The sequence below is a fragment of the Apodemus sylvaticus genome, chromosome 4 (assembly GCF_947179515.1).
Source record: "Apodemus sylvaticus chromosome 4, mApoSyl1.1, whole genome shotgun sequence".
Taxonomy (NCBI): Eukaryota; Metazoa; Chordata; class Mammalia; order Rodentia; family Muridae; genus Apodemus; species Apodemus sylvaticus.
This window is the reverse complement of record NC_067475.1, coordinates 92,805,164-92,832,894: the sequence shown is the minus strand read 5'-3', so window position 1 is coordinate 92,832,894 and position 27,731 is coordinate 92,805,164. Positions and strand designations below refer to the sequence as shown.

Here is a 27,731-nt window from a genome sequence, read left to right as displayed (position 1 = left end):
AAGGGTTTATATCTGTCTTTACTTATTTTATAGGCACAATTTTAATCAGAAATGTTAGAAATTTTTCAAAATGATGATATTTCATCTATCAATCATTTTCCAAGGGTCGTCTTATATTCCAAGACTATCATTTTTATTCATAGTGAATCTAAATCTCTTCCTTTCATTGTTTGGATGTCAGGATCTGTCACCTTTCCCATAAACAAAATTGATTCTAGAAAAGAAAGAAAAAACAATTAGAAATTCCTGGAGGAAAAGATATTAACTATTTTCTTCATGATTTAACAATCCTTTACTCATTCTTCTGATGTCAGGACCCTCGCCTTTGCCTGAAACACTTTGACCATTATTAATCATTTTGGTAGTTTGAGAAGGGAGTAAAACCCTACAACAGTTTATCATGGAAATTGCCTTAGTTTTGTCTTCCAGAAGAGCTTTTCTAAACATAGAGCCCAGTCAGGCAATCACAGCATAATAAAATGGTGATGAGCACAGTACAGCTTCAAGTTTGAAGAATTGGCAGTCATTTTTTTTATGCACAGAATATGAGCCTCAGGGTTAAAAGTGCAGTTTCCCAGACTTCCTTCAGTGCTGAATCAAAGCGTACTTCACTGCTAAAGACAATATTTTCATATTGCTAGTACTTTCACGGGCTCACCAAAACAATATAGCATTGAACGCAAATGCAAACACCTGGTTCCATGCATTCTATGTCTGGCAGTGATGTGGAATAAAGAACAAGATGACAGAGCAGGAATTAATGATGCGTCAAACCCATTCACCTTGCATTTAACCTGGGAAAGGGAAGTGGCCGAGGGTCAATGACAGGCTGCCATAAGCCTCTTAATTGCGGGTGTAGTGAAGGTTAATTTTGAAAGTGGAAAAATAAATTTTGTTTAAGTTAAGCTAATTAAAGCAATTTGATATATTTGAAATGACAGCAGGAATGTTCTATGCTTAGTTAACTCCTTACTATTCAATCAAGTGACAGGGACATGAATTTGAAGAGAGTGGAAAGGGTTGTAAGGGTAGGATGTATATATAGGAGGGATTGGAGATAGGAAGGGGCATGAAGAAATATAGTAATTATATAATAATCTCAAAAGAGGGATACAGATGTAGTCTTAAGGGAGCTAGTAACATGGATAGAGAGACAATCTTCAATTGATGGTTTTCTTTTTATTTTTCTTCAAAATCCCAAAATTATGTCAAGAACAAGAAAGAAAATGAACACACAGTATTTTGATAAAGGAGGATGTGCCTTTCCCAGGATGGCGAATGCATTCAGCCCTGGTAGGAAGCATCAGTGCTTTGGGTTTTCATAATGCTCTAGCATAAAATACTTCTCAGAAGCTTGAAGTGATTCAAGGCCATTTTATAGGTTAAAAAAAAAAGATCATTTAGAATTTGGATTCTGCCTTGTTCAACATTTCACAAATGCTCTTGGTCCCAGTGTTTTCCGTCTCCCTAATTCATCACAGAGAACTGTACTTTTAATGGAGTCTTGACATACCCATCGCTAGTCACTACTGAGTTCTAGGAGTTAGTGAAATGTCCCTTGAACAACAGAGCAACAGGTGGAGAGGAGCAAGAGTCAATACCATTTTTGTTTTCTCTCCTTCTTATATACGTGTCCATTACACTTCAGTTAAATGTTCACTTCAGCTCTCCATCACATGGAAGCCATTCAGAACTCCTACTATGAAATCCACAACATCACCATGTAGCTAGATTCTAAGATTTAGTCATTAATATTGTTCAAGCTTATTATTCCTTAGCTCAAGTCCAGAATTCTAAGTGCAATAATTTTTTTTGGGGGGGGGGATAAGGTTTAAAACTGTAGGTTTGAAAACTGTGACTCACTGCTTCAAACATGGCACACTTCATGTCCTGTCTAATAATTTCATCTGGAAATCTATACAGCTGGTATATGCCCTGAGTTTAAGAAAACAAGTGAGTTACTTATCTCATATAACTTTAACAGCTGCAGATAAATACACTACAATTTACAAACTCTTTACAATGAAAATCCAAATAGCACACAGAGGTTTTGCAAGAGGAGTATTTGATAAAAATAAAAATTTAAATCCAGGTAAATATTGGTTATACAAATCTACAGTAATCTGTCTCCATACTTCAAAAATGTCAACTAAATATACTTTCTGTAAAGCTTAAAGCCACTTCCTGATCTTCCAAGTCAACATCTCATTGCTATGTGAAGTTCATTTATTGGAGAGAAAAATAAACAGATCACAAGAAGGATACTACTTTGAGAAAATAGGCTTTCATAAATGGAGAGAAATTTGAAGCAATCCCACTAAAATTAGGGACTAGACAAGACTGTCCACTCTCTCCCTAACTGTTCAATATAGTACTTGAAGTCCTGACAGAGCAATTAGACAACAAAAGGAGGTCAAGGGGATGCAAATTGGAAAGAAAGAAATTAAAATATAACTATTTGCAAGTGATATGATAGTATGTGTAACTGACCCTAAAAATTCCACCAGAGAACACCTAACCTGGTAAACAACTTCAGCAAAGTGGTGGGATATAAAATTAACTCAAACAAATCAGTGGCTTTCCTCTACTCAAAGGATAAGCAAGCTGAGAAAGAAATTAGGGAAAGAACACCTTTCAAATAGTCACTAGTAATATAAAATATCTTGGTGTGACTCTAATTAAGGGAGGGGATAAAGAGACAAAGCCTGGAGCATAAACTGAAAGAAAGAGACCATCCAGAGCTGTCCCCACATGGGGATCCATCCCATATACAGTACCAAACCCAGACACTAGTGTGGATCCCAACAAGTGCTTGCTGACAGGAGCCTTATATAGCTGTCTCCTGAGAGGCTTTGCCAGTGCCTGACAAATACAGAAGTGGAGTCTCACAGCCAACCATTGGACTGAGCACAGGTCCTCAATGGAGGAGCTAGAGAAAGGACCCAAGATGCTCTCAGCACCATAGGAGAAACAATATTATGAACCAACCAATACCCCCAGAGCTTCCAGGGACTAAACTACCAACCAAAGAATACACATGGAGGGACCCATGGCTCCAGCTGCATATGTAGGGGAGGATGGCCTTGTTGGACATCAAAGGGAGAAGAGGCCCTTGGCTTGAGAAAGCTCAATGCCCCAGTAGTGGGGAATACCAGGACAAGGAAGCAGGAATGGGTGGGTTAGTGAGGGGGAATAGGTGGTTTTCAGAGAGGAAACAAGGAAAGGCGGTAACATTTGAAATATAAAGTATATAATAAAAACCTGAAAAAATTCTTTTATGTGCATTAGTCGTTGCTTACATGTATGTCTATGCTCTCTCTCTCTTTCTCTCTCTCTCTCTCTCTGTGTGTGTGTGTGTGTGTGTGTGTGTGTGTGTGTGTGTGTGTGTGTGTGTGTGTGAGTGTGTATGTGTGTACCAGAAAAAACGAAGTGTGTGTATTCTGGGAACTGAACCCATTTCCTCTACAAGAACACTAACTGCTTATGGTCACGAAATAATCTCTTCAGTCCTGTTCTAAGTTTTATATCACAATTCAGACCTCCTAGGAAGTAAAGGAGGGCATTTATACTAAGCAATATTTTAAAGGAATAACCCTATTCCAAAAGCTTCATTACAATTATGATCATAGAAATTGCCACTAAGGAACTAATCGCTAAACGTTATCACAAATGAACAAGTAGATGGATTATTTTAGGTTTGAAAATTTCACTACTGCAATACAGGATGAAATTACATGGCCTTAGAACAAATCATCAATTTAGAAAATAAAATCAAACATTATGAGCCTAAATTTCATTTACATATTTGCTTTGGCCCAATGTAAACTCAATCATATATTTTCTGTTATCCATATTCAACCATTCTATACACTAATTATAAAAAATTATTATTATTCAATTGTTTAAGACGTATAGGTCAAACAGCATATTCAGAATATATTTTAATCCCAAAACATCCACTACTGGAACTAAAATTATTTTAATACAATCTCAATAATTTTATGTCTGTTCCAAAACTCTAACACTAAACATTTTTGAAACAGCACTACACTAAGGATAGTGTAACAAATTCAAAACCTCTAATTAACATAACTAGTTCACATTCTCATATTAACTCTACCTCTTTTCCCTCAACCAATTTTACAGAATCTTTTCAATTATTTGTCCTCCATTTATTACTATTTGTTTGTTGATTTATTTTTTAGTGATTCTTACATAGTTCTAAGCAAGATGTTATAAGCCTTAAGTGTTTTATAAATATTCATATTTTAAAGCATGAAATGGTTAAGGTAATTTAGGATAATTAAACAACATTAATTGACTTAATTGAGCTTGAATATGCACAGAGGTCTGATCCCATGACCTCAGGGTCAATGTGTAGGGCTACTGCCATGCTCTGGCTAAATCAAGTATGCTCTGCTTCCCTGTGTTGTGTGACTCTCATAGGATACTGCTGTTGTAGTCCTGAGGATACCCTGAAGATGGCTTCCCCAGGGCTTTCACACTCTGGCAGATCTTTTCCTAAGAGCAAGTGTTGACAATCTCTCCTAACAACCTGGATTTCTATATTCTGACATTGTATCAAATGGTCATGCATTCTATCATTACTGTATCCTATTCACACTTCTCTGAATCTTGTTTGGGGAGGGGACATAATGTGTGGCCCCACTCTCATTCTCAGAAGTTCCATGAGTCATTCTTCTTATAACTCCGCGATTCCCAATATCCTCCCCCATTGTATCATTAGGGCAAGCTAAGCTCACTTCTCCCTCTGCCTATTTTTAACTGTACGGTGCTAGAAAAGCTATACTTTCTATCTCTGAGGTTCTAAATCCTTATGAACCAAATCTCCAACTGCTGGGGGAGATGTTAGCTTAATACATGCGGAAACTTTCCAGAAGCCATATTCTCACAACCTTATTTCAGACTCTCATCATATCTCACAATAGTATACCTGATGTACAAAGTGCCTATTGAAAGAAAATAAGATTTTATATATGTGTATACCAACTGATAGATTAATTTAAGACCTGCAAAGACCTGCAAAGAAATGTCATAAGGAGGTACCTGTTTGGATGTGCTTCATGATAAACAGAAATGGATGATTTGCTAGAAATTGAGTTTGAGTCAAACTCATGATTGCAGGGATGTTTATGCCTATGAATAAAAGATGGCAGACATTTAGATGTTTACACAAAAGAAATCCATAACAGAAATACATTACAATTTTATAGACAAAAGCAATTTGATATAATGTACCTTAAACACAAAGAAATTTGTAATTAATTTTAAACCGTCATGCACAGGATTAAATATTCAACCATTCATGAATTCATTCTGATATCACATTTATGTTCAATGAGGAAGAACACCAAATAGTAGATTCAATTTAGTGAAAGAAATGAAAAATGTCATATTCTCAATAGTAATTTTCTGTCCACTCTTTACATTACATGATCTAGTCTTAAAACGCTTCACTTTTTAATTCCTTTCCAGACCTCTTTGCGCTTCATTGTTGTATTTCAGGCTGTGAGAATTTCATCTGAGTTTAAAACTATTTATTTTGTAACTACATTGCCAGAATTATTCTGTGAGCCTAGAGGTTCTAGTATATATATGAAAATATATATATATATTTGAAATTTTTATTATAAAACTAGGAGCAGATATTTGCTATTTTACAATTACTTGATACAATGATAAACCAAAATATTTCAGCTTATGTAGAGTTTGTCAATAATGTGAAAATTTTCAGTGGTCGGACAGTGTTTTCTAGATTAAACATTTTTACACCCATCTCAGGTTCTCTTCAACTTAGTTCTGATTCACTGACTCAGAGCAAGACCTGAGAATGGCAATTTCTGTGTAGTGCTGATGTGATGCCCTTGCTTCCCATCTCCAGACTGCATTCCTAGTCTCACGGTAAACTGAAACTTAGTCTCAATGGTCCTCTAAAATTTTGTGCAGACCCAAAGACAATTTATGTGTGTGTGTGTGTGTGTGTGTGTGTGTGTGTGTGTGTGTGTATACAAAATGGAAAAACATATAATCTTACTAAAATGTCATGAATGATACTCTTATATACAGAATAATCATGATAATTCCACACAAAGCACCAGCGGATATAAGTTCACATCTAAACTCCTGAGAAAATCAGAAAAGTAAAGTCAATTTTACTTTCATTTCCATTTTTAGTGAATATTTTTTTTGTTCCCCCTTGTTCCTGAACAACCCCAGAGCACATTCTTCAAAGTCAGATTCTCAGGCTATTCTGGGGCATGATTCATCAGGATATCTGACAACTCCTATTACTATCTCCTAATGAGATGGAGAATTCTAGCTTTACAATGAAAGGCAGTGTGCAATAGCCAAATGACTTTGAGCTTAAAACCAGGGAACCTGATATCAGTTCAAACTCAGTCAATTAACAGCATGACCCCAGGCAAGCAACTTTACATCTCTAGGGCTTTTCCTTCACTAATATAATTAGAGAATTGTTCAGTAGCTGATGAGAATTCATTCCGTATCATGTAAAGTCAGATGAAATTTTGAGTTCATGAGCATTAACCTCATCTGAAAACATAGTTCTGGTTTATCTAAGGACTGACAAAGTCCATGCCCTGCAATTTGTGTTTCTTGAGCATAGTAATGCAACTTTCTTCAAGAAATGACAGACTGGTAAAGATAGCTCACTGTGTCCCATCTAAATGTCAAATTCATAGTACTATGCAGTACTGTGAACTAATAAGGAAATTATTAAGTAGATATAATTGATAGTATTTGGCAAGAATACCCTTTAAATGATGAACATTTTAAAGCATTAATTAAAGTCCAAGTCATATGGGAAAGGTAAAACAGACTTATGAAGAAACCACTGATTCTTTTTATTATTATTATTTCTGCTTGATTTCAAAGCTTTCCATCAGTTGCCTTTGCAAGTACTATTTACACATAGCAAACAGGTTATTCAAAATACCATTTACTTAATGAAGTGCAGTAGAGAGGTTATTCTTAACCTCAAATGTAGCCACCTGGTGAGTTCAGAGAGCGAGAGTCTGCCAGAGTAGGTCTGGAATGAGACTTGAAATTCTGCATTTTTATGAAGTTTCTAAACTAGTTTGTAAAGCTCTTGCTGCCAGTGTGCATATGCAGTATTAAGGGCAGGGTGCAAGTCACATTCTGGTACTTGCTCTGCTTGGATGTATATGAGATCTCTTAGGGAAACTTAAAATCTTAGAGCTTGGGTCTCCTCTACAGAAACACAGATTTAATTATTTTAAAGCTCTCTCTGGGTATAGATTTGTTTTAAAAAAAAAAAAATCCCAAGTGATTCTAATGGACAGCTAAGTATTTTAACTACCACTGAGATAATAAAAACAATGAAATTAAAAAGGTGATCACTAAGTCAATGTAATTAAGAATAATATTAAAGAGGAAAGTGATACTGAGCAGTCTTAACCAGGATGACTCCAGAGCTGAGTCCTGACATTTTCTCTCAAGAGCCTATGTGCTATTTAGGAGTATTTCCAATCTGCAGATGAGATAATATCAATAGTTAAAGCTCATTTTACCATCAAATCCTTTCCTTTTGCATTGTGCTCAAAGGAAGAGATGGATGTACAAACACACGCGCACCGTCCTCTTCCATTGTGAATAGAGAAACAAGAGAAAAAGAGAGACGAGAAGGTGCAGAAGACCCCAGTCTCCACGCTGCTCACCACCCTTCCTCCTTGTTTCTTGAGAGCTCATTTGCTTTACCTGCGGATGCTGCAGCTTCGCTTCCATCTTCGTTTATCTCAAAGAAAACTTTCTGCATGACTCTCGAGACATACACTTCAGATGAGTCTGTTGGAAACATGACAGATCCTTCGACAGTTAAAATCAAAGTCTTTGCTATTAAGTCCTCAAGCAATTACATGTTCAAATACACAGGAACAGGCATTCAACAAATGAACTCTCTCCAATTTAGTCAGTTTTCTGGTGATAAAGATGCCTAAGCTTTACTATAAAAGTCATGAAATAGATAGACAAATAGGAAAAGTTTGCCCAGACATGAAAGGTGTGACCCTCAAATCAGGCATCCCACAGTAAGGAAGATTTGAATGGACATGGGGGTTCCCCATTTCACCATGATCTAGAGAAATAATGAAAAAGCAACCTCAAAGTCAACTTGTCTTTTAAATTGCATATTCAGTTCTGATCTAATGTTAAACCAATATTTACTTTCCTACAATACAAGTTAGGTCATAAAAGTCTAAAATGCCTTTCTGTCAACTTTAAGTGAAATCATTTTGGAGCTGTGCATTTTGAAAGCCTAGTAAATGTTTTCGTGTAAGACAGAGTCTTGCAGTATTTGCTCTGCTATGCCTGAGTGCTGAGGGGTCCTCTCCTGCCTACTGGCACAACTGACATGAAATGCTTCTGGCAAAGTGGTCTGTAAAGTTTATCTTGAAAAGTGAAGTCATGAGCCATGTACATTACAGTAAGTCAGCTTTGCAGCACCAGATATATCTAGCATAGCCACAGTCATCCCATGCATGTCTTAGAAACTGTCGGGTGCATAGCCACCACTCACTTCACTCAGTGGACATGAGTGTGCTCAGAAAGCTGTAACATGGAGAAAGGGGGAAGCCACAGTTTCAGTGTGGATTATCAAAATACCAGAGAGCCACTTTGAGTGAGACCTATCCAAATTCTCCAATAGTTCCCTGAAGTCGGATAAGAACTAATAGTTTGTGCAATTTGGGCAGGGGTGAAAATTTTCACCCAGATTTGTAGTGAAACTATTCCAAATGACTCCTAAATCATTTGGGTAATCTACATGGTCTTATACATATAGGCCTTACCTATAAGGCTTGCCAGTGAGGATCCCCCAGCATGCAATAAGGATACATGCTACACTATGTTCATAGCAGCCCTATTTATAATAGCCAGAAGCTGGAAAGAAAACAGATGTCCCTCAATGGAGGAATGGGTAAAAAAAAATGTGGTTATATGTACACAATGGAGTACTATTCATCCATTAGAAACAATGAATTCATGAAATTCTTAGACAAATGGATGGAGCTGGAGAACATCATCCTAAGTGAGGTAACCCAGTCTCAAAAGAACACGCATGGTATGCACTCACTGATAAGTGGATATTAGCCTAGAAGCTTGGAATACCCAAGACACAATCCACATATCAAGTGATGTCCAAGATGAAGGAAGGAGTGGCCCTTGGTTCTGGAAAGGCTCAGTGCAGCAGTGTAGGGGAATACCAGAATAGGGAATTGGGAAGGGGTGGTTGGGGGAGCAGGGGGAGGGAAGAGGGCTTATGGGACTTTTGGGGAGGGGGGGATCCAGGAAAGAGGAAATCATTTGAAATATACTTTTAATTTGAGACCAGGAGGTCATATGTTTGAATCAGAGACATAAATAATAAAATTCAACAGTTCTAACATTTTGAAAATAAAAAAAGAGTGGGGCAGTGGTGGCGCATGCCTGTAATTCCAGCACTCTGGGGAGGCAGAGGCAGGTGGATTTCTGAGTTCAAGGCCTGGTCTACAGAGTGAGTTCCAGGACAGCCAGGGCTGTACAGAGAAACCCTGTCTCGAAAAAACCAAATCTGGAAAAAAAAAAGAAGAAGAAAAGAAAAAGAAAAGAAAAGAAAAAAAAAAGGAAAACAGTGACACCTGAAACACACTAGCTTAGAACAATGAACATGAGTTCTGTAGATTCATTGCTATCTCTGTCTTTGTAATAATCCTTCCCTTTAAATTTACATGAAAAGGTAAATCTATAATTGTTAAATTAAGGAGTCTACAATGCTCCTAGTTTTTCTGTACATTCAAGTATTGCTTTAAGTTTGTGTGTATATATTTGTGTGTTTGCATTCACGCACATGTGTGTGCAGTGTGCATGTGTGTGTGGGTACATGTGCATGTGCATGTGCGTGTGCATGTATGTGTGTGTGTGTGTGTGTGTGTGTGTGTGTGTGTGTGTGTGTGTGTGTAAATTGATTGCAGATACTGATGGAAAGAGGCCAGAAGAGAGGGTGTCAGATCATCTGAAACTAGAATTGCAGACAGGTTTTTTTGGTTTTATTTTGTTTTCTGTTTTTGTTTTGTTTTGTTTTTGTTTTTGTTTTTGTTTTGTTTTTGTTTTTGTTTTGTGAATTGCCTGATGTGAGTGGTAAGAACCATACTTAGGTCTTCTGCAACAGTAGTAAGAAGTCTTAATTACTAAGCTATCATTCCATGGCCTAGATGAACAGGTGGCCTACATAAACTTTGCTAATTTCCAAAAGTCATTAAGACATATTTTGTTACTTAGATTAGATAGTTGAGACTCCTAAAAATTAAGGCATTACTCAACATGGTGCAAGAACTAAAGCATAGTAAGAAGTCAAATTTGAATCCCAAAGTTTTAAAAGTCTAAAATATTAAATTCAAAATTATTGAATTCTGTCAGTATAAAATATCTATTTCGTATTGATGTCCCATAATCACTAATATTAGACTAGTTTTGTTTCTTTTTTCCAACACGTTTACATCTATCCATTCATTTGAAAAAACAGTGATTAATTCTGGAAGAGTACCATAATTTGTTATATTTAAATTGATCAATAAAAAGACTCTGTCTCCTTCAAAAAAAGTGAGTATTGCAAGTATTGTGACTTGGATAAGTATCATCATTTCAAAAGGCTAATGTAAGAAATAGATGTGAGAAGATGGTGTTTAATGTTGACTATTAAGGTTGGTACTATAGCAATTGGCCAGAAGTCAGATGCAATTGTCTCTGTGGAAACAAATAGCTGTTCATACATGAAGGTGATAAGGAAGTTGTATGGCACCTATGCACATCATCTTCTCTCAGAGACCTTCTCCATTCCACTCCGTCTCTAAAGAATTAGTGAGTGAGAAAACTGATGAACACTTCTTCAAGTATACATATTTTCGTAAAAGTCCAAGAAGATCTCCTCCTGTATATGGTGTACATGTTATATGGTGAGAGATAATGGGCCAGCAGGCTTATATCACTATCATATAGAACAGAGAAGACTGAATCTGTAAAAGTGTATGTGGTGTGTACGCCACTATTTCTTTTATTTAGTTATTTATTTTTCATTTATTAATTTTTGTCAAGGGGTGAAGAATTAAATGTTTTAATATTACCAAATTATCTTTGAAAGCTAGTTGTCCATCTGGGTTTTGTTTCTTACCTGGAAGATACATAATAATAAGAGATTCAGCCATAGTGTGGCATTCATTCACTATGCATATGCTTACTGGAACTGAGCGCTCTCTCATGTTCAGATCAGTCTGCTAATAAAGTTCCAAGAAAACAAGTCAACATGACAATATAAAAATTACTCATCAGTAGCATACCTGTTATTCCGGAAAGGTCACAGCCACCACTAAATATCTCAGTTACATTTAAAGAATATAATGCTTCTTTGAAGTCTAATTTTTGTTCTATTTTAAATCTGTTTCAAAAAAGATGAAGAAAAATTACTAAAACCCTGTGCACATTTTCTAGGAAAAGAAATTTCATGAGATGGGTGACTTGGAAAAGCATATACTGTGAATATTTGACTGTCACCAGCCATCATTTTCTTATATCTCAAGAAGTTTTTATCCAGTTCCATTAGTTGGTTCCACATTGCTAATAACTTACTTCCTAAATATATTGTTGATGGAGATGATGAATGGGATGATTTTAAAATAACAATTACCCAACAAAACAGTTCTATTTTATTTATATCTCAAGTCATTTTTATCCAGTTCCATTAGTTGGTTCCACATAGCTATTAAATCACTTCCTAAATATATTGTTGATGGAGATGATGAATGGGATGATTTTAAAATAACAATTACCCAACAAAACAGTTCTTTATAAGAAATATGAAGTTTTCTTCTCCAATTTTCTGTGCTAAAGATGTTCTAACAAATATGTGTCATGGCAGATACTGCAACACTATGAACAAGCCCCAGCAGACAACAATCCAAGAGGAAGCTTGTTGCAAGAAAGGCATTTATAACTCAGGATCCTTCCTATTCATTCTCTCATTTGCTGAAATTCTCTTCTAATTGTCTTAGAGTGGAAATATTATGTGCATAAAATGTTGGAAGGGAAGCAGGTAAAATGGATAAAATTTTATCAGGTCAGGAGAGAAAGCTGAACAGTCCTTTTAATACCAGGCCATAAGTTAAGACTCAAGCATCCAGCTTACCTGAGTTCCTCATTTATGAAAAAGGAACTAAACAGAATTTCTCATAGATTATCTTGGGTATAGATCTTCCATTATTCCAAAATAACTGCAGGCACTGAATCTCTTGGTATCACTTGAGGTTTGGTCTGGTGCAATGTATTGTAATGCTAAATTCTGTACTCTTTTGAAAGCTTTTGTTATCCAAACATTGTTCCTTGATTTAAAACTATTGGTTAAATAAAACTGACTACAGTCAATTACAGGAGGGTTTAGAAGCAGGTGGGTTTTGAATTACTTGGTTGGGGATGAAGAAGAGAGGAACAGAGAGATGGGGAGAGGGAGGGGAGGGGAGGAGAGAGGGAGAAAGAAAGAAAGAAAGAAAGAGAGAGAGAGAGAGAGAGAGAGAGATGAGGAAGCCACATAAGGGGACATGGACCCTGAACATGTGGTCAGGAGAAACAGCAAGTATCTGGGTTATGCTAGGAAGGTAGTCAGGCCAACAGTTAGAAGAGTAACTTAGGTGTTAGGTTTACCCCACCCCACCCCCACCCCAGTAATTGTCAAAGCCAAATTAAAGAACCATAGACTGAGTCCCAATTATTTTTAAGCTAATAAGAGATAACTTTAAATTGGTTCTACTCCAGGTATCATTTAAATAGAAAGCAAGGAAGAACTAGTACATTTTTATTTCATAGATGCTTAAAGAATATTTTTTTTAATTTTTAAAAGATATAAGCTTTTCTAAAACAGGGAACAGGAAATTGCTACAAAGTTGATTTCTAAGCTTTGATTTAAACTCAGGTTCATTTGGGTAAAAACTAATGTGCTGACTCTGTCTTCTAATCAAAATATAATTCCAAACCATGGTCTTGATCAATATATGCAGTGTGACTCATTATACATCATAGTTGTGTTTCATCTCCCATCTACCTTTAACTAAAGTAAACTCATCAAAAGAATAGCTAAAAGTAAAAGAGTATGCAACAAAAGCTGGTCAGATAAATAGCACATTAAATAACCATAAAATAAAATATTAAAACCATATTTTTAAAAGGATGCAAGTGGCATCCTTAAATGGAGAAAAATGTTTCCTATATCAGTGACATGCCCCAGGGCTCCTATTTCAATATGAGTCTCTATACCCTGACAGATATTTGTCTCAAGATATGTATATAGTTATAAAGGACCCTGGATCTAACACCTAAGTAAAGTCAGTGGCTACAAATTTGATGACAAATCAGTCTAATTCAATCACAAATTTAATTGAGCATTGATTAAATTTCTTCACTGTAATTCTTCAAAGTAATGAATTACCTGTGGGAGTGGGCTAAAATTATTTTCTCATAAAATAGTATGTATTTTGGGATATGATAGGTGTTCCAAGTCTTGAGTAACTGGGATTATGGGGAATGTGAAAACTTAAAATATATTGCTAGTAAAAATAGCTCATTTTATGCTACTATTTTCAACTTCTTAGCAATTTCTTCCTGGTAAAAAATTAAGTATGATTGTTTTAAAAATATTCCCTGAATAGCAGTTAAGGTGGAAACTATATGTTCTAATATAGTTACTATTTTTAGATTAATAGCCCAGCAATTTCAGGATAATGACAAGAATATTGAAGACTTATTACAGTGTGTAATAATGTGTAATTATCACTAGAAAGTCATTTAAATAATAGCCCTGCTCATAGAACAGTCCAGTGAAACCTAAAGCAATAAAAATGCATTCAGGCATTTGATAAAAGCATAATCTAAGGCCAATACCTAATTATCTATAATTATTGCAGCCATGAATCAGGGGGAAGAAGTAGCACTTCCATGGTTAAGCACTTAATATAAACCACAGTTTTTAATATTTATTAAATTCCTAGGAAATCAGCATTATCATTATCATTGACATACAAGAAAGGAATTGTAAGAAAGTTGATTTCCGAGCTCAAGGTCATGATAAGTACAAGAGCTATGATTTATACTCAGGCCCATTTGGGTCAAAGCTAATGAGCATACTTTTTCTGTCTTCTAATCAAAATACAATTCCAAACCATGATCTTGATCAATATATACAGTGTGAGTCATTATTCATCACAGTCATGTTTCATCTCCCATCTACCTTCATCTAAACTAAAATTATCAAAAGAATTGCTAAAAGTAAAAGAGTATGCAGCAAAATTCTGGTGAGATACATATAAATTAAACAACCACATATTTATTTAGCATATGAAACATTGTTCATTTGCTTTACACATGGAATTTGCTCCCAATTCTAGGCATTGAGTTAAAATAGATCTCTCATAGGTAAAAGATATAGAAAATAAAAGAAAATCTGAATTTCTCCCCAAATGGGTCTGGTCATGGTTTTAGTTACTACTGTGAATTTGCCATTAGTTCCCTCTCCTATATACTGAGTGCTCTCATTAAATGAAGAAAAATTAAATCCTCTTGATATCTCCATCTGAGTCCTTGCTCTATTATCTGAAGTCCCATTGTATACACAATAGACTTTAACTAACCCTGGATTGTTTAAAGATGGAAGTAGCCAAACAAAATCTATGAAAACGCGGCATTATTAGTGAAATTACATTAGTGAAATGTAAATTCAAAGACTGGGAGATGTTCCATGGAATAAAGTGCTTGCTTCACCAGCATGAGAGCACAGGTATGGATTCACAGGACACATATAAAGGCTACTATGCAAAAGGATGTGTTTACAGTCCCAGCATTTCTGTGGCAAAATAAGGGGCAGACAGAGGATAACAAAATAGCTACCTTGACATATACACATTAAAATAACAAGGTGCAAAGAGAGAAGTGATACCTTGTCTTCTAAGGTCTACACACAAAGATTTATGTTTATAGGCCCAGACATATCACATAGACACAATATATGCACATATATGTAATCCTATATAAAAGCAAAGGTCTGTGTAGGTAAGATTTACTAACATATTCCTGTATTTACATGTATGTGGTGCTCACTTTTACCTATACACATAATATATGCACATTTTTCATGATGCTTTTTATATACAGGAATCTGACACATTGTAGGTATATGTTAGAATCTCCAGCCTAATAAAATTTAATTTCTAATATAGGCACAAGTTCTCATATTACATGTAGACAAAATATTGTGAACTCTTGCTAGTATCCAAATGTAAGACAATATTTAAAATTAGATTTTGGTATTTTATAGACAAGAAAAGCTAGCTCAAATACTAGTACACCTACTGTCAATCTTACAGGCTTTGATTCTAAACTCATTCTATGTCAAAGAATGGAAGAGGAAGTTCTACACACAGGAGGTATAAACAGGATCAGTCTCACGTTCCTTCCTTCCTGTTGTCTCTTGTGTATAAATAGTATCCTGGTTGCTTGACATTGGTCAAACTATGTTACAAAAGAGGCATTTAATTTTCCAAAAATACAGGGTGTATAATAATGGGTGTTATCCAGGGCCTGACTTACTCTGCTAACTCCAAGGACTGTTGGAATCTACCAGAAGGTAAAAAGAGGCAAGGGTGGAGTCCAGGCACATCCTTCAAGTCTGTGTTGCTCTTAGAACAACTCAAGTTCATAATTTTAATCCAAAATTACAAGAGAGTGAATTTCTGCTGTTTATATCAACTAGCTTGTTCTTTGCTTCTTTTCCATATTAGCTCTGAAAATTTGATGACATTGATTAAATTGTTCTAACTTACCAGATCTTTACTTACCAGGTTACAAATCACTATGAACTCATTTGGATATAAAAGAAACACACCACTGGAGAATACTTTTAACATAGTATTATAAATCTATAGTACCAGCACAACAGAGGGGGGATCATGACTTTGATGTTAGACTGGGCTACAAAGTGACTTCAGAATGAGCATTGGCTACATATAGATACTCTACAGAGAAGGGGCAAAGATGGCTGAAACAAAGTCATCAGTCAACACAAAACTACTTACTTGGCCTGTATGTTTTCTCCTGTTCATTTTTTTTTTTGAAAAAAGAAGTTAATTTAAGGAAAATGTACTTCAAAACTTTGAATTCATGATTTAGTTCATAGGATTAGAGATCAGATCTGGGAAAAGTGAAAAGAATTTATAAGAAGTGATTGTATTCAAGGATATTAGAGAGTGGGAATTAGATTTGGAGGGAGTAGGGAGAAATATGGAGCAGAGACTATGTTCAAAATATAGTGTATGACTATGAGATCCTCAATTAATAAACTGTTATATTAAAATATATGAAGAAATTATAACACCAGTTAGAATACAAACTGTGCTATTTTGGTATCCCATTAAGGTACCAAAAGGTCCTGAAGGTTCTTTTATCTCTCAGAAGCATATTAGCTAGTATAACCATTGCTTCCTATGATTATAATTCTTTGTAATTTCAACAGAGTGTTGATTACTTAAAACTGACCAGGTGATTCTGTTTGTAATCCACAGATCAGTAACCCAGAATATGACCCACCGAGGAAGGCTGACTTCTACCTCCTCCTCACGCAGCTCAGAGAACCATCTCCGAATGTGATGAGCAGTAACTTGTTTTTCCACTTCTTCTATGTTCACGCCTTTTGTGGGAAGAATGATGACCAAACTAAACTCATCAGCCTTGTAAGGCAATTCCAGAACTTGACATGTCATGGATGACTCAGAAAAATAACCTACAACAAAAGAAATGCATTAAATGTGTTTGTCAGTTATCAAATCCATTATTTTAAATATATACTTTTCTCATATTACCATATTTTGCCCTCAACAGAGCCTTCATCATTGGAACCTTGACTGTTGAGCCATCTTTCTTACTAAAATCTGTCATCTCTGTGTCTTCTTTTATGAATTTCTGTTTCCAATCGCCCTTAAAATAAATGGCATTTACCAGGACTAGACGAGTCAAAGGGCCAAAATCTTCCTCTGAAAACATATCTTTAATTTTTCCTATAAAGATAATGAAGAACAAAGTAGAGAGAAAAAGTAAGTAGAAATTCAATAGAACTTGCTAATATTGACTAAAGCAAAAACATCTCACACAGAGTTATTTTTACCAGTATATTGTATCATCTAGCTTTGGCAAAAGTAAGAGAAAAGGGTAATATTGCTAAATACTTCACTAAGAAAGAGACATAAACAGAAAAACCAGGAAATCAAAAATGAGAGTGTTCTAGGAAAGAGTGAACAGAGCTAGTAATAAACTCTCTGATGAGATCATATCCATAAACTGTTGTTCAGACAGGAAGAGAATTATAATGTGTCTTTTTGCATATTTATCAGTATTATTCAGACCAAAGGTATAGGTTGCCCATGAAGACAACCAGATTCAGGTAAGAGATACAACCAAACTTATTACCCTTGTTGTGGCAGTCAGTGACCAGTGCTTGGTCTGATTTGAGCTGCAAAAAAAAAAAATCTATCTATCCTCCTCTTATTTCTCTGTGCTATAAGAAATTCTTTGTTCATAACACTATTACTTTCTTTTTCACATTTCTATAAATTCTGCTCACCACCACATCACAATCTCAATGGATACCGCTCTGTGTTTGAACATGCCCATGAAGATTCATATAGCAACTCATACAATCATAAATTTTTTCAGCATAATCATAATAAAAGAATCTATTAAGTTCCAACATATGCTTATTATGTTACATATGTTGTTATTAATGTTTCTAATAACCAAAATAATAGTGTCCTAATTTCAAAAAGAATCTAAGGTTACAATGTTCTAAACTTTGATCTCAAGTCTAAACTGATCTTAACCTTTATTTAATGACTTTTTAACTTTTTGCCACTTTGGATCTAATGGCTAGGTAATATTTATGATAAGATTGTTAACATTATTTTTAAACATTAACATAATCACCTAAAATATTTACAATATACTTGAGAAAGTAACATTTGGAATTGACAGATCTAACATATTCCTGGACAAAGATAAGCTTCCTGTTTCCATACCTGAAAAAAAAATCAATGCTTGAACAAAAACTATTGCTGAAATTCTCCCACTACTAAAAGGAAGGTGTCTCAAAATTAGTACAGGAATCAATACTACACTTTTCAAAGCAGTGCAGTTTCTCTGGGTTGTAAGTCTAGTGTTAATTTAAATGACCGTGAGGTAAAATAGAAGATGCCATGTCTTTGATCCCAGTGCAATGGGAAAACATTCAGCTACCTTTTCCATTAAGATATTAAAAGCTATGAATCCAACAGGAAACAACAGTTTTATGAAAATGGGGAACTTTACCATCTGTTTTGCTTTCTACCCAGGTGCTTATTGCCTGTGCAGAAGTCTTTGCATCCAGAAAATCCACCAGTTTTGTAGCACTCTGAAAAAACTCCTTGTTGCTATGGAGATACATTTCCTTCACAATGAATCCTTCTTGAAGGTAGAGGGCACTGGCAAGATTAAATGTAAATTCCTGCTTCTTCTTTGAGATGGCTGAAAAAAGTGACTTCAGCACAGAAAATTCCTCTCCTACAAAATAATTATAGCATATTCTCACATATTGAGCAACACAAAAACAATAGCTTCATGGCTTTGACCCGTGTTCTGATTTATATCACCAGTTTCTCATTCTGAGACATAGCTATCCACGAAAAGTCACTATAACGATTTTGAACATTTACCTCCTATAGAATACAGATTTTGCAGAAATATCCGTGTTTATACTGAACAAATAATGACCATGTAAATTTAATTTTTTTTCAGCAACAAAATTATGAATTCATGCAGGCTGAAGGAAAGCCCCACTTTCTAATGATATTTCGATAGTTTCATAGCAGGAAATTTTCATTTAGGATCTTCTTTGCAAGGAAAACACTAAAGGGTATTGGTGGAGGTATGACACCAATGAACAGCTTTTCAATGATACTTTTCTTTCAGCCTCAAGAAAACATTACTCTTTGTTGAAGAACTGCATCTGTTCAGATTTCTAGGTTTACAAGATTAAGCTCTATAATCATCTCTAGATTTATATAAAAATCTGAAGTGCCTGTTCAGATTCAGAAATTTACATATTCTGTCTATCTGCAGGAATAGTATCAGCCTTTAACCCATTCCAACTATAGCAACTAGGTAGACTCAATTTAATTCATTACCACCAGCTGATTATTTATTGGTGAGTGGTTCTTATCATAGTACTGTGCATGGCTCTAAGACTTGTCTACTCTAATGGCTTCTTCCATATTTACAATGGGAAATATAAAATAATCATTTTCAAATGTCACAAGCATTATATGTGCTTAATCGTAGAACTGAGTCACCAAGCCAGAAACAGTTTCAGATAACAGGTTATTTCTGGGCTTCATTACATTTTCAGTAAAAACAAAAGAAAACAACAACAAAAACTGAAATGCCAATTCTATAACTTTAACTTGGTAATATTTTATTAATATCCATTAAACAAAACAAACATTATTCACCATTGAAAGATACTCATTGAATAGAGTTATTAAGAGTGCTGGGGAGATGGCTCACTCAGTCCAGTTTCTGCTGGTCAAGCAAAAGGACTTGAGTTCACTTATTACCATATAAAAGCCAAGGAGGACATTTCATGCCTGTAATTCCAGCTTTGTGTAGATAGAGACAGTAGACAGACCAGTGCCTGAGGTTTGCCATCCATCCAGTGTAGTCAAATTGGTGAGCCTAAGTTCAGTGAGAGAACCTATCTTAAACAATAAGATTGAGAGCAATAGAGTAAGTCACCTAACATAGACCTCTGACCTCACAAGCACAGGAGCAACCATGTGAAAACAATGAGAGAAATGTACACATACACACACACACACACACACACACACACACATACACACACACCATAATTCAAGTATTACTGAAAACTTTTTGTAAGTATGTAAGGGAGATAAAGCATAAGAATGTACATGTCCTTCAATCATAAAACTAGAAAGTGCACTCTTTGTGTGATTAATGGCTCTAACACAAGGGAGCTGCCTCCACATTCTTTGCCTCTTGCTCAGCTGCCTGGAAGCTGTGCTTTGGTCCCTGACACCTCTATGGTCCAGAGTTCTTGAATATGCACAGTGTGCACATCTATGCAGAAAGGCATGCTAGAACTATTGCTTTATCTTTGAAATTTTGGATTTTCTACCCACTGGAAGACAGACAAAGACATGCAAGATTTTAAATATAAAGATGCCTTTTCTATGATTAGACTGGAAGACCTCCATGATTCCTGACAACCCTGCTTGTTTTTATACAAATAGATGGAGGGAGTTAAACTATTTTGTGTAGTTATGCAAAGATTTTGGATGTTTTGTTCATTGCTATTTGGAGCTTTAAATGGCAAATTCCAGCAGCTGGATGGCAACAGAGAGGACTTTGCATGTAAAAGCACAAAGGCTTATGCAAAAGAATTAATAACAAAGACAAAGTGAAAGAATTCTAAAGTAATTTTCAGGCATTTATAATTTATGGACACCTTTTAAAGGAATAGTGGGGAAAACCAAGAGGAAGAGAAAAAATAGCTGTACATCATTTGTCAGAGCAAATAGAATAATGTCATGTACTTAAGGTCTAAGACCTGTGACGAAGAGCTGATCTTTGATAAATTGCTGAGCACCTGAGTCAGTGGAAAACTATCACCAACTATCACACAATTGGAGGAGACTATAAAATTATTGGCCTTATAAACTTGATTATATTTATAGGTTAATGACCTCATTTAACACAGACCAAAGGGAATGCATACACATGACTGCTAATCAGCAATGAGAAAAACATTTCATTTCTTAAAATAGAGCCTTGGAGCCCAGATCATGGGCTAGTGGGATTGTCCCAACACTCTAGAAATTGTTTTAAAATTCTAGCACTGTTTTGTAGTTGCCTTTGGCTACTTTACAGGTTCTTCTTTCTTCTACCCTTTTCTACCCATTTCCTTCCATCCTTTCAAAACCTACCACTAGATAGGAGAGACAAAAGAATCCTTAGACTAATTGCTGTTGTTTAGGGGCTTCAAGTTCCTTGGGAAGGTTTGTTCTTCCTGTCAGGATATCTAATTTTTCTTCTTGTTGTTTATTCTTTGGGCACAATTAATTAACAGACTTTACCCAACAACAACCAAGAGCTATCAACCAATAACAAACAACAACCCTATACCCACAACCACACTACCATCTTGCATCTCGGGACCATAGCATTTATACCCTCTGAAAAGTCCCCAGAATTCCAAATGTCACATGATCATAAAAGCTTTCTGAAGCTGGCAAAACTATGCCCCTGATAGAACATGAGGTAAATTATTGTCAGCTGCTGTGGACAATCTGAAGCAGCCCCACGTCCCATACCTAGAATTAAAATGAAGACACATTCTTATAATATTTGTGGTTTTCAAATGATTCCAAAATTGTCACCATAGTGGTTCTGTTCTCCTGCTGTCAAGAATACAAAGGTCAGGTATGTACACATATGATCCAAACAGTAGACCTAGGAGCTGGGGAAGTGACTCAGTCTATAACTTCCTTGCCCCTGAATCATGAGGTTCTGAGTTTGATCCCAAACTCAAACATAAAAAAGAAAACTTCTAAGCATCTCAACACATTGTTATGTTCTCAGCACAGTGGAGACAAAACAGGTGGATCCTTGGGACTCACTGTTCAGACATCGTGGTATCAAATTCCTTGCCAGTCACAGACTATCTCAAAAGAGGGTGTGTGTAGGAGTCTGAGGAGATGCTCAGCAGTTAAGACCTCATGCTACTCTCCCCAAGGACTAAAGTTCAGTTCTCAGCACTCATGTTGGAGGCTCACATCATCTGTGTTACTCCAGCAACATGTGCTCCAACACTACTGTCCTCCACAGGCACCTGCACTCAAGTGTACACACACACACACACACACACACACACACACACACCACTATCACATGAACACACATAGTTTAAATAATAAAAATAAATTATTTAAAAACTTAATTCTTGAAGAACAACACTATCTTCTGGCCTCCAAATGCTCATTACATTCATGCATGTATATATGTATGAATGTACACACACACACACACACACAGAGTGACTATTTAAGCCAAATGATCCACACGAATCCCCTGATACAAGTTCCATTTCTTATAGTAAAGAATATGAGATTCACAGAGGTGAGAAAAATTAAAATGTAACATGGCTTGGGCAAAATTACAAGGAATTTTTTTAAGTGGCTAAAATTCATGCTACATATTTTTTTGTTTATTTGTAGTGTTGGGAATTAAATCTGGTACATTAAGTATGCTGGGAAGGCAGTCTAATATTGAGTTGTACCCACCCTTAGATTTTCTTTTCATGTTACACTGAGTAAATAGAAATATTTCCAGTGCAGCCTTTAACTGATCAATAGCCTTTTTTCAGAGGCAGTATCAGATGTTCTTAACATGAAGAAGGTAAGTTTTTGGCATACACTTTGATGATTGGGTAATGTATATATAGTGAATACCTTGGGAGTCTTGGTTGTGCAAGGATGCTAGCAGTTGTATCTATCTTTCAAGGTCTATAGAAAATCCAGGTATTAACAAGGAATAATTTAGCAAGGACCACACACTGGTAGCAAGAAAGAAAAATTAAGACAGAAGATTCAACAGATAGCATGGTTTGAAATCAGTGATGGTGGAGGTGGGACTAGAAAGAAGGCTAAGTGATTAAGAACATTTGCTATTCTTCCTTAGGACTTGAGTCCTCTACCCAGTGAACACTAGGTGCTTCACAACAATCTTTATTTCATTTCCAGGTATTTGATATCCTCTTCTAGTATATGTAGGCTCTTACTGTCACACAAACTATACACATATACATATAATTTTAAATAATAATTTATAAAAAATATAATTATTGAAGGACTGACAGGAGGACCAACACTGAGGTAAGTCAGTGAGAATTAACTCTAAGAATTAACTCTAAGAAGATGCTGAATTAAGCCATAATCAAAATATATGTTATGTTACAACACAATATTGTTCTTTAAAAATGAAAATGGGGCCTGAGAAGATGGCTCAATAAAATGTTTGCTGAATAAGCATGAGGACCTGAGTTTGACTCCAAAATCCATATAAAATCTGGTGTTGAAGTGTGTGCTTGTAATCCAAGCACGGATAAATATGGGAGCATCCCTGTGGATTGCTGGCCACAGTCTAGCGAAATAGTGTAGCTCCAGGGTTAGTGAGAGGTCCTACCTTAAAAAAATAAAATAAAAACTAAAGGTAGAACACAACTAAAGAAGATGTTTGATGCCCACCTCTGTCCTCCACATGCATGTACATATACACTCATGTTAATACACATACACACATACACACACACAAATCAAAATTAATTGGAAAATGTGATGAACGTAATAAAACACTTTTAGATAAATACAAGATACGTGATTTTTTGTGTTTTCTTCTCATTTGTTTCAACCCCCACCTGACTGCAGGCACTGCCTTCTGGCTGTCTCAGCCCATGCTGCACTCTGACGTCACCAACTTCTCATGTCAGACTGTGTGGGGACTTCACTTGGTCTCCTTATCATTGGACCCTCATTAGTTCCCACCTCTTGGATGTGTATCTTCTTTTAGTTCTTCTTTTCTCTATTTTATAGTCCAACTTTTCTTTCACTATTTTGCCTTTTTCTCTTTCCTTTAGTACTTATAGTCTTTTTTGTGTGTTGTTCTGTCACTTAGAAAGTGAACTGCAGAAATGCTTGGTAAATTCTGCTCACTGTGTTGCCAACCATGTATACTCTTACAAGGAAAATACAAAAATTTCCTTGTAAGACTCACTTCATCAATTTGGGAAATATAACTGGCCAAAGTATTCAGTTCCCTTTGCTTTGTTTTTCTTATCTGTCCAGCAGGGGTTTATGTATCTTATAGAATCATTATAGACATTTAATCAGATGGCTTGCATGTGTATAGAGGTGTTAGATAGACTACATCTATGTTTGCTGATAACTCATTATTGTTACTGTGATTTTTACATTCATATCTCACCATTCTTAAGACACTTATGTTCCCATCTAAGATGTATCTATCTGGGAATTTAACTATGTTGACAGCTTATCATAGAATCAGCTTTGCATACATTCGTAAGCAATATATTACTTTTCAAAGCAGAACCATGAGATGTACTAGACCTGGAGTAAAGAGTTGGGACTTGTAGGAATTAATCAAGATGACTACAGTAGCCTCATTATACATTATTCACAAAAGAAAAGTCATTTAGTTTATTAGCAGTACTTGTTCTGTGCAAACTTCATTTAATTTAAAGCAGAGCAATTTACATCTTGCCAATACTTTCAGGAAAACAAATTCCTAAATGCAGATAAACTGTGCTAAGGAAAATATACTGTAATTAATTGTGGTTGTGATATCTAAACTCTCAAATAAAAAATCTAGATGTCTCTTCTGACATTCAGGATATGTTCTGTGATAGGAATATAAAGGCTTAAAACTCAGACCACTATAAAGTGAAAGTATGAGCTGTATAACCAGGGGGATGTTTCTAATGGGAAGCCAGTTTGCCCACACAGGACACAAAGAGATTCCAAAAACAAAACACAAAAGAAAAAAAAACCACATTAACAAACTTTCTATGTATTATTTTAAGTGCTCCTGGCCCCATTTTGTAAAACTAAACAGCTTATAAATTACATGTTAATGGTTCTGTGGTCTCTTGGTGAAGTACTGCATTACTTTTGTGAGGGAAATTGAGGAACAGCTACTGAAGAAAGGTTTGCTAACTAATGCCCTTTCCACAAGAACAAATAAAATGCAATGTTAAATTATGTTTTGAATCAGTTTCCTGATATTAAAAATCAGTACTTAGAAATACACAAGCAGTTCAAAGAAGAATACAGAGATATATAGAAAATTTTATTTCTGTACAAGCCTTAATTTCTTAATAAAGCATTTTTGCTACATATTTTAGGAAGAGATAATTAAAAGTGAATAAAATGCGTTATAATTATCTCTTTAGTTATAACTTAGTACTGTCTCTGTTTATTTTCACTTCTTGAAGTTCTATGAGCTGAGCTTCTCCCTGATATCCAAAAACTAATGTGATTGAATCTATTAGAGAGTTAAGTAAGATGCTTACCTGCTGAGGTTTCCTGCATCCTTAAAGTTCGCAAGATCTGCTGTTGTGCTTTTCCTTTTGCACCTAGTTGGACCATTCCAAGAAGCACAGTGGTCCCAAGAGGGGAAAATATAATGTTGTTCTTGTGGGATAAAGAAATCGCTTTATAAAGATCCACTGCAAATTCAGCATTTTTTTGGTCCGTAGTTCTTGAAGTTTGATTTCCAGAAAAAAATAGTAGAAAACTCCACAATATAGTCTTATTCATCTCGCCTTCTGTGTATTAATTTAAAATGTATCGGTTTTTAAATCAGGCTTTATCATAGTAAGTTTAACAATAGAGTTCTCATCTATTAGATTTATATATATACACACACATATGCACACACATATACATATTTATATGCATACACACATATTTGTGTATGCACACACACAAACAAACAGACAGAATATTCTATATAAAGTACTACCATACTACCACAAGGAAACTCTATTTAGTGGCATTTTGCTGAATAAGTATTATGTAATAAGAGAAGCCCAAATACCTCTGGTACTAAGGTCCTTCAAAATGTAGAATAATTGTTACCTTGAGATTTCTAAAACCAATGGTAAAGCTCTCCCCTCAGCACATGATAAGACAAGAACGTGTCTAACCTGCTTTGTGATTCTTCTTCTGTCTTTTCACTTATTTATTGGCACAGCTGTGACTCTGACTCAAAGGAAACGTGTTCAGGTTACTTCAAATCAGACTTTATCTGACTGATTTCGGTTTACAGACCGAAAACAGCTGAACAGCCAAGCCAGGGCACTCTAAGTCAGTGGGCAGCCTGGTTACCCCAACACTAGCTCTTCTTTACCCTATGAATCTAAGGGCAAAATGTCCCAACTCTCACTTCATGGTTTTCCAAAGGAAGGAAAGGAAAAGAAAGAACAATGGAAAGGAAACAAAATGATAGTCAGATATAAATGGTAAAATGAAAACAACAAATGAAATTGCCAAATGCTGTGACTAAATAATTAGCAACTGTGGGGAAAACAACAATAAAAATCCGACACCATTCACAAGACTGCCCCAGTTATCAACTGGCCACTAAGACAATTACGTGATAGTCACCTATCTAATTATTCATCCGGAAAAAAATCAGATTTAAATGTTTCATAGAATAATAATGTTGAGTTCTCATAAATTTCAGTAATGCTAATTCTACTTTATAATAATAGCTATCAATTGGCTGCTAGGAAGTGACCTTTCAATGGAAACAAAACTTGAAGCCTTTAGAATAGTGAAGGCTTGAAATATTACTTGAAGACCTGAAATATTACTTTGCTAGAGTCATATGGTAAGAATTATTAAGAAGCATTAGTAGGTATAAAGATGAAGAATAATCAAATAACCTTGAACAGTAATCTATAAGGCATTATTTTAGTATTTCAGATTGATTAATTTAAATAGAAAAAGTATATTTGAATAAATAGATTTTTTAAAAAGGAAATAAATCTCAAAATATAATACAAAGCACCTAGTAGAAAGTAACATGCTGATAAGAAATGAATAAGGATGTAAATTGTCATGTAGATGCTTTTTAAGTATTAAATCAAAATACTAAGTTGTAAAAATACAAAAGTAAAAAATTCTTGAGAGAAGTTTTCACATAAATGATTGTCTGCATACCATGCTCTGATACATATACATATATTTATATTATATACATATATATCTTGCTTTGAACTTTTTACGAATATATATACTCTTTTATGAATATATATGCATATATATTGTATTTCTCAAAATATTCCTCACCTCTTTATAGCTATGTAAGTTATCAATGTGTTATCAGTGCTTTTCAAACAAGTTGGAATTTATTAAATATATGTTTATGTATTTGGTCAACAATGGGATGATAAATATTATTTGGAATAACTCTCCCTGACAATAGAGTCTTAGTCTTACAATAATACTGGTACTGACACTTCTCATAATTAAAATTTACATAGGTGAACAGTCATTTCTATGTAAATTGTCCAGGTACTTAATAAGTTATAGCATCAAACAAATAACTGGTTTTAAACTTCACTTACTCATTTGGTTTTGAATAATATTTTACCAGAAAGAACAAAGAACTAGATAAACATGATGTACAGTTATGTAAGAATTTGACCTTTCTACAATAAGCAATTTTAAGAAGAATGAAAGCAATGCTTTATTTTAGAACAAAAAATACTAAATTATTCTTACACCAAAGTTAATCAAAGTGCTAGTTCTATGTTTCAATGAATACAGTTCATGTTATGAAATATCTTTTCAATTTTAAGGAACTTACCCAAAATTAACTTCTGATTATTTACTTGAATGCTGTGATTAAAACATGCTTACTGGAAAGCCCTCTTATACAAAGCAGCTTATTGGTGAAGGCCAACTCTATTTATCTTAAACACTGAATGATTAATTCTTTCACAACCATAGCAGGTGTGCCCCATGCTGTCATGCGAT

At 35.1% G+C, this 27,731-nt stretch overlaps 1 protein-coding gene across 4 annotated transcripts; it reads right to left on the bottom strand.

The window, feature by feature from the left end:
* On the bottom strand, positions 1-27,624 carry Serpini2 (serpin family I member 2). Of its 4 annotated transcripts, none has more exons than XM_052180353.1 (9): positions 27,562-27,624; positions 25,259-25,513; positions 18,427-18,657; positions 16,929-17,123; positions 16,657-16,849; positions 11,370-11,467; positions 7,759-7,845; positions 5,068-5,157; positions 1-214 (listed from the first exon to the last, which is right to left on the bottom strand). In XM_052180353.1, the coding sequence occupies exons 2-9, from the start codon at positions 25,503-25,505 to the stop codon at positions 138-140; spliced, it is 1,218 nt and encodes a 405-aa protein (XP_052036313.1). In that variant the 5' UTR covers positions 25,506-25,513; positions 27,562-27,624; the 3' UTR covers positions 1-137. The 4 variants fall into 4 exon arrangements, with proteins under 4 accessions (XP_052036313.1, XP_052036312.1, XP_052036314.1 ...); XM_052180352.1 differs by lacking the exon at positions 27,562-27,624 and adding an exon at positions 25,895-25,967; XM_052180354.1 differs by lacking the exon at positions 27,562-27,624 and adding an exon at positions 25,827-25,898.
* Between the last annotated feature and the right edge of the window lie 107 nt (positions 27,625-27,731).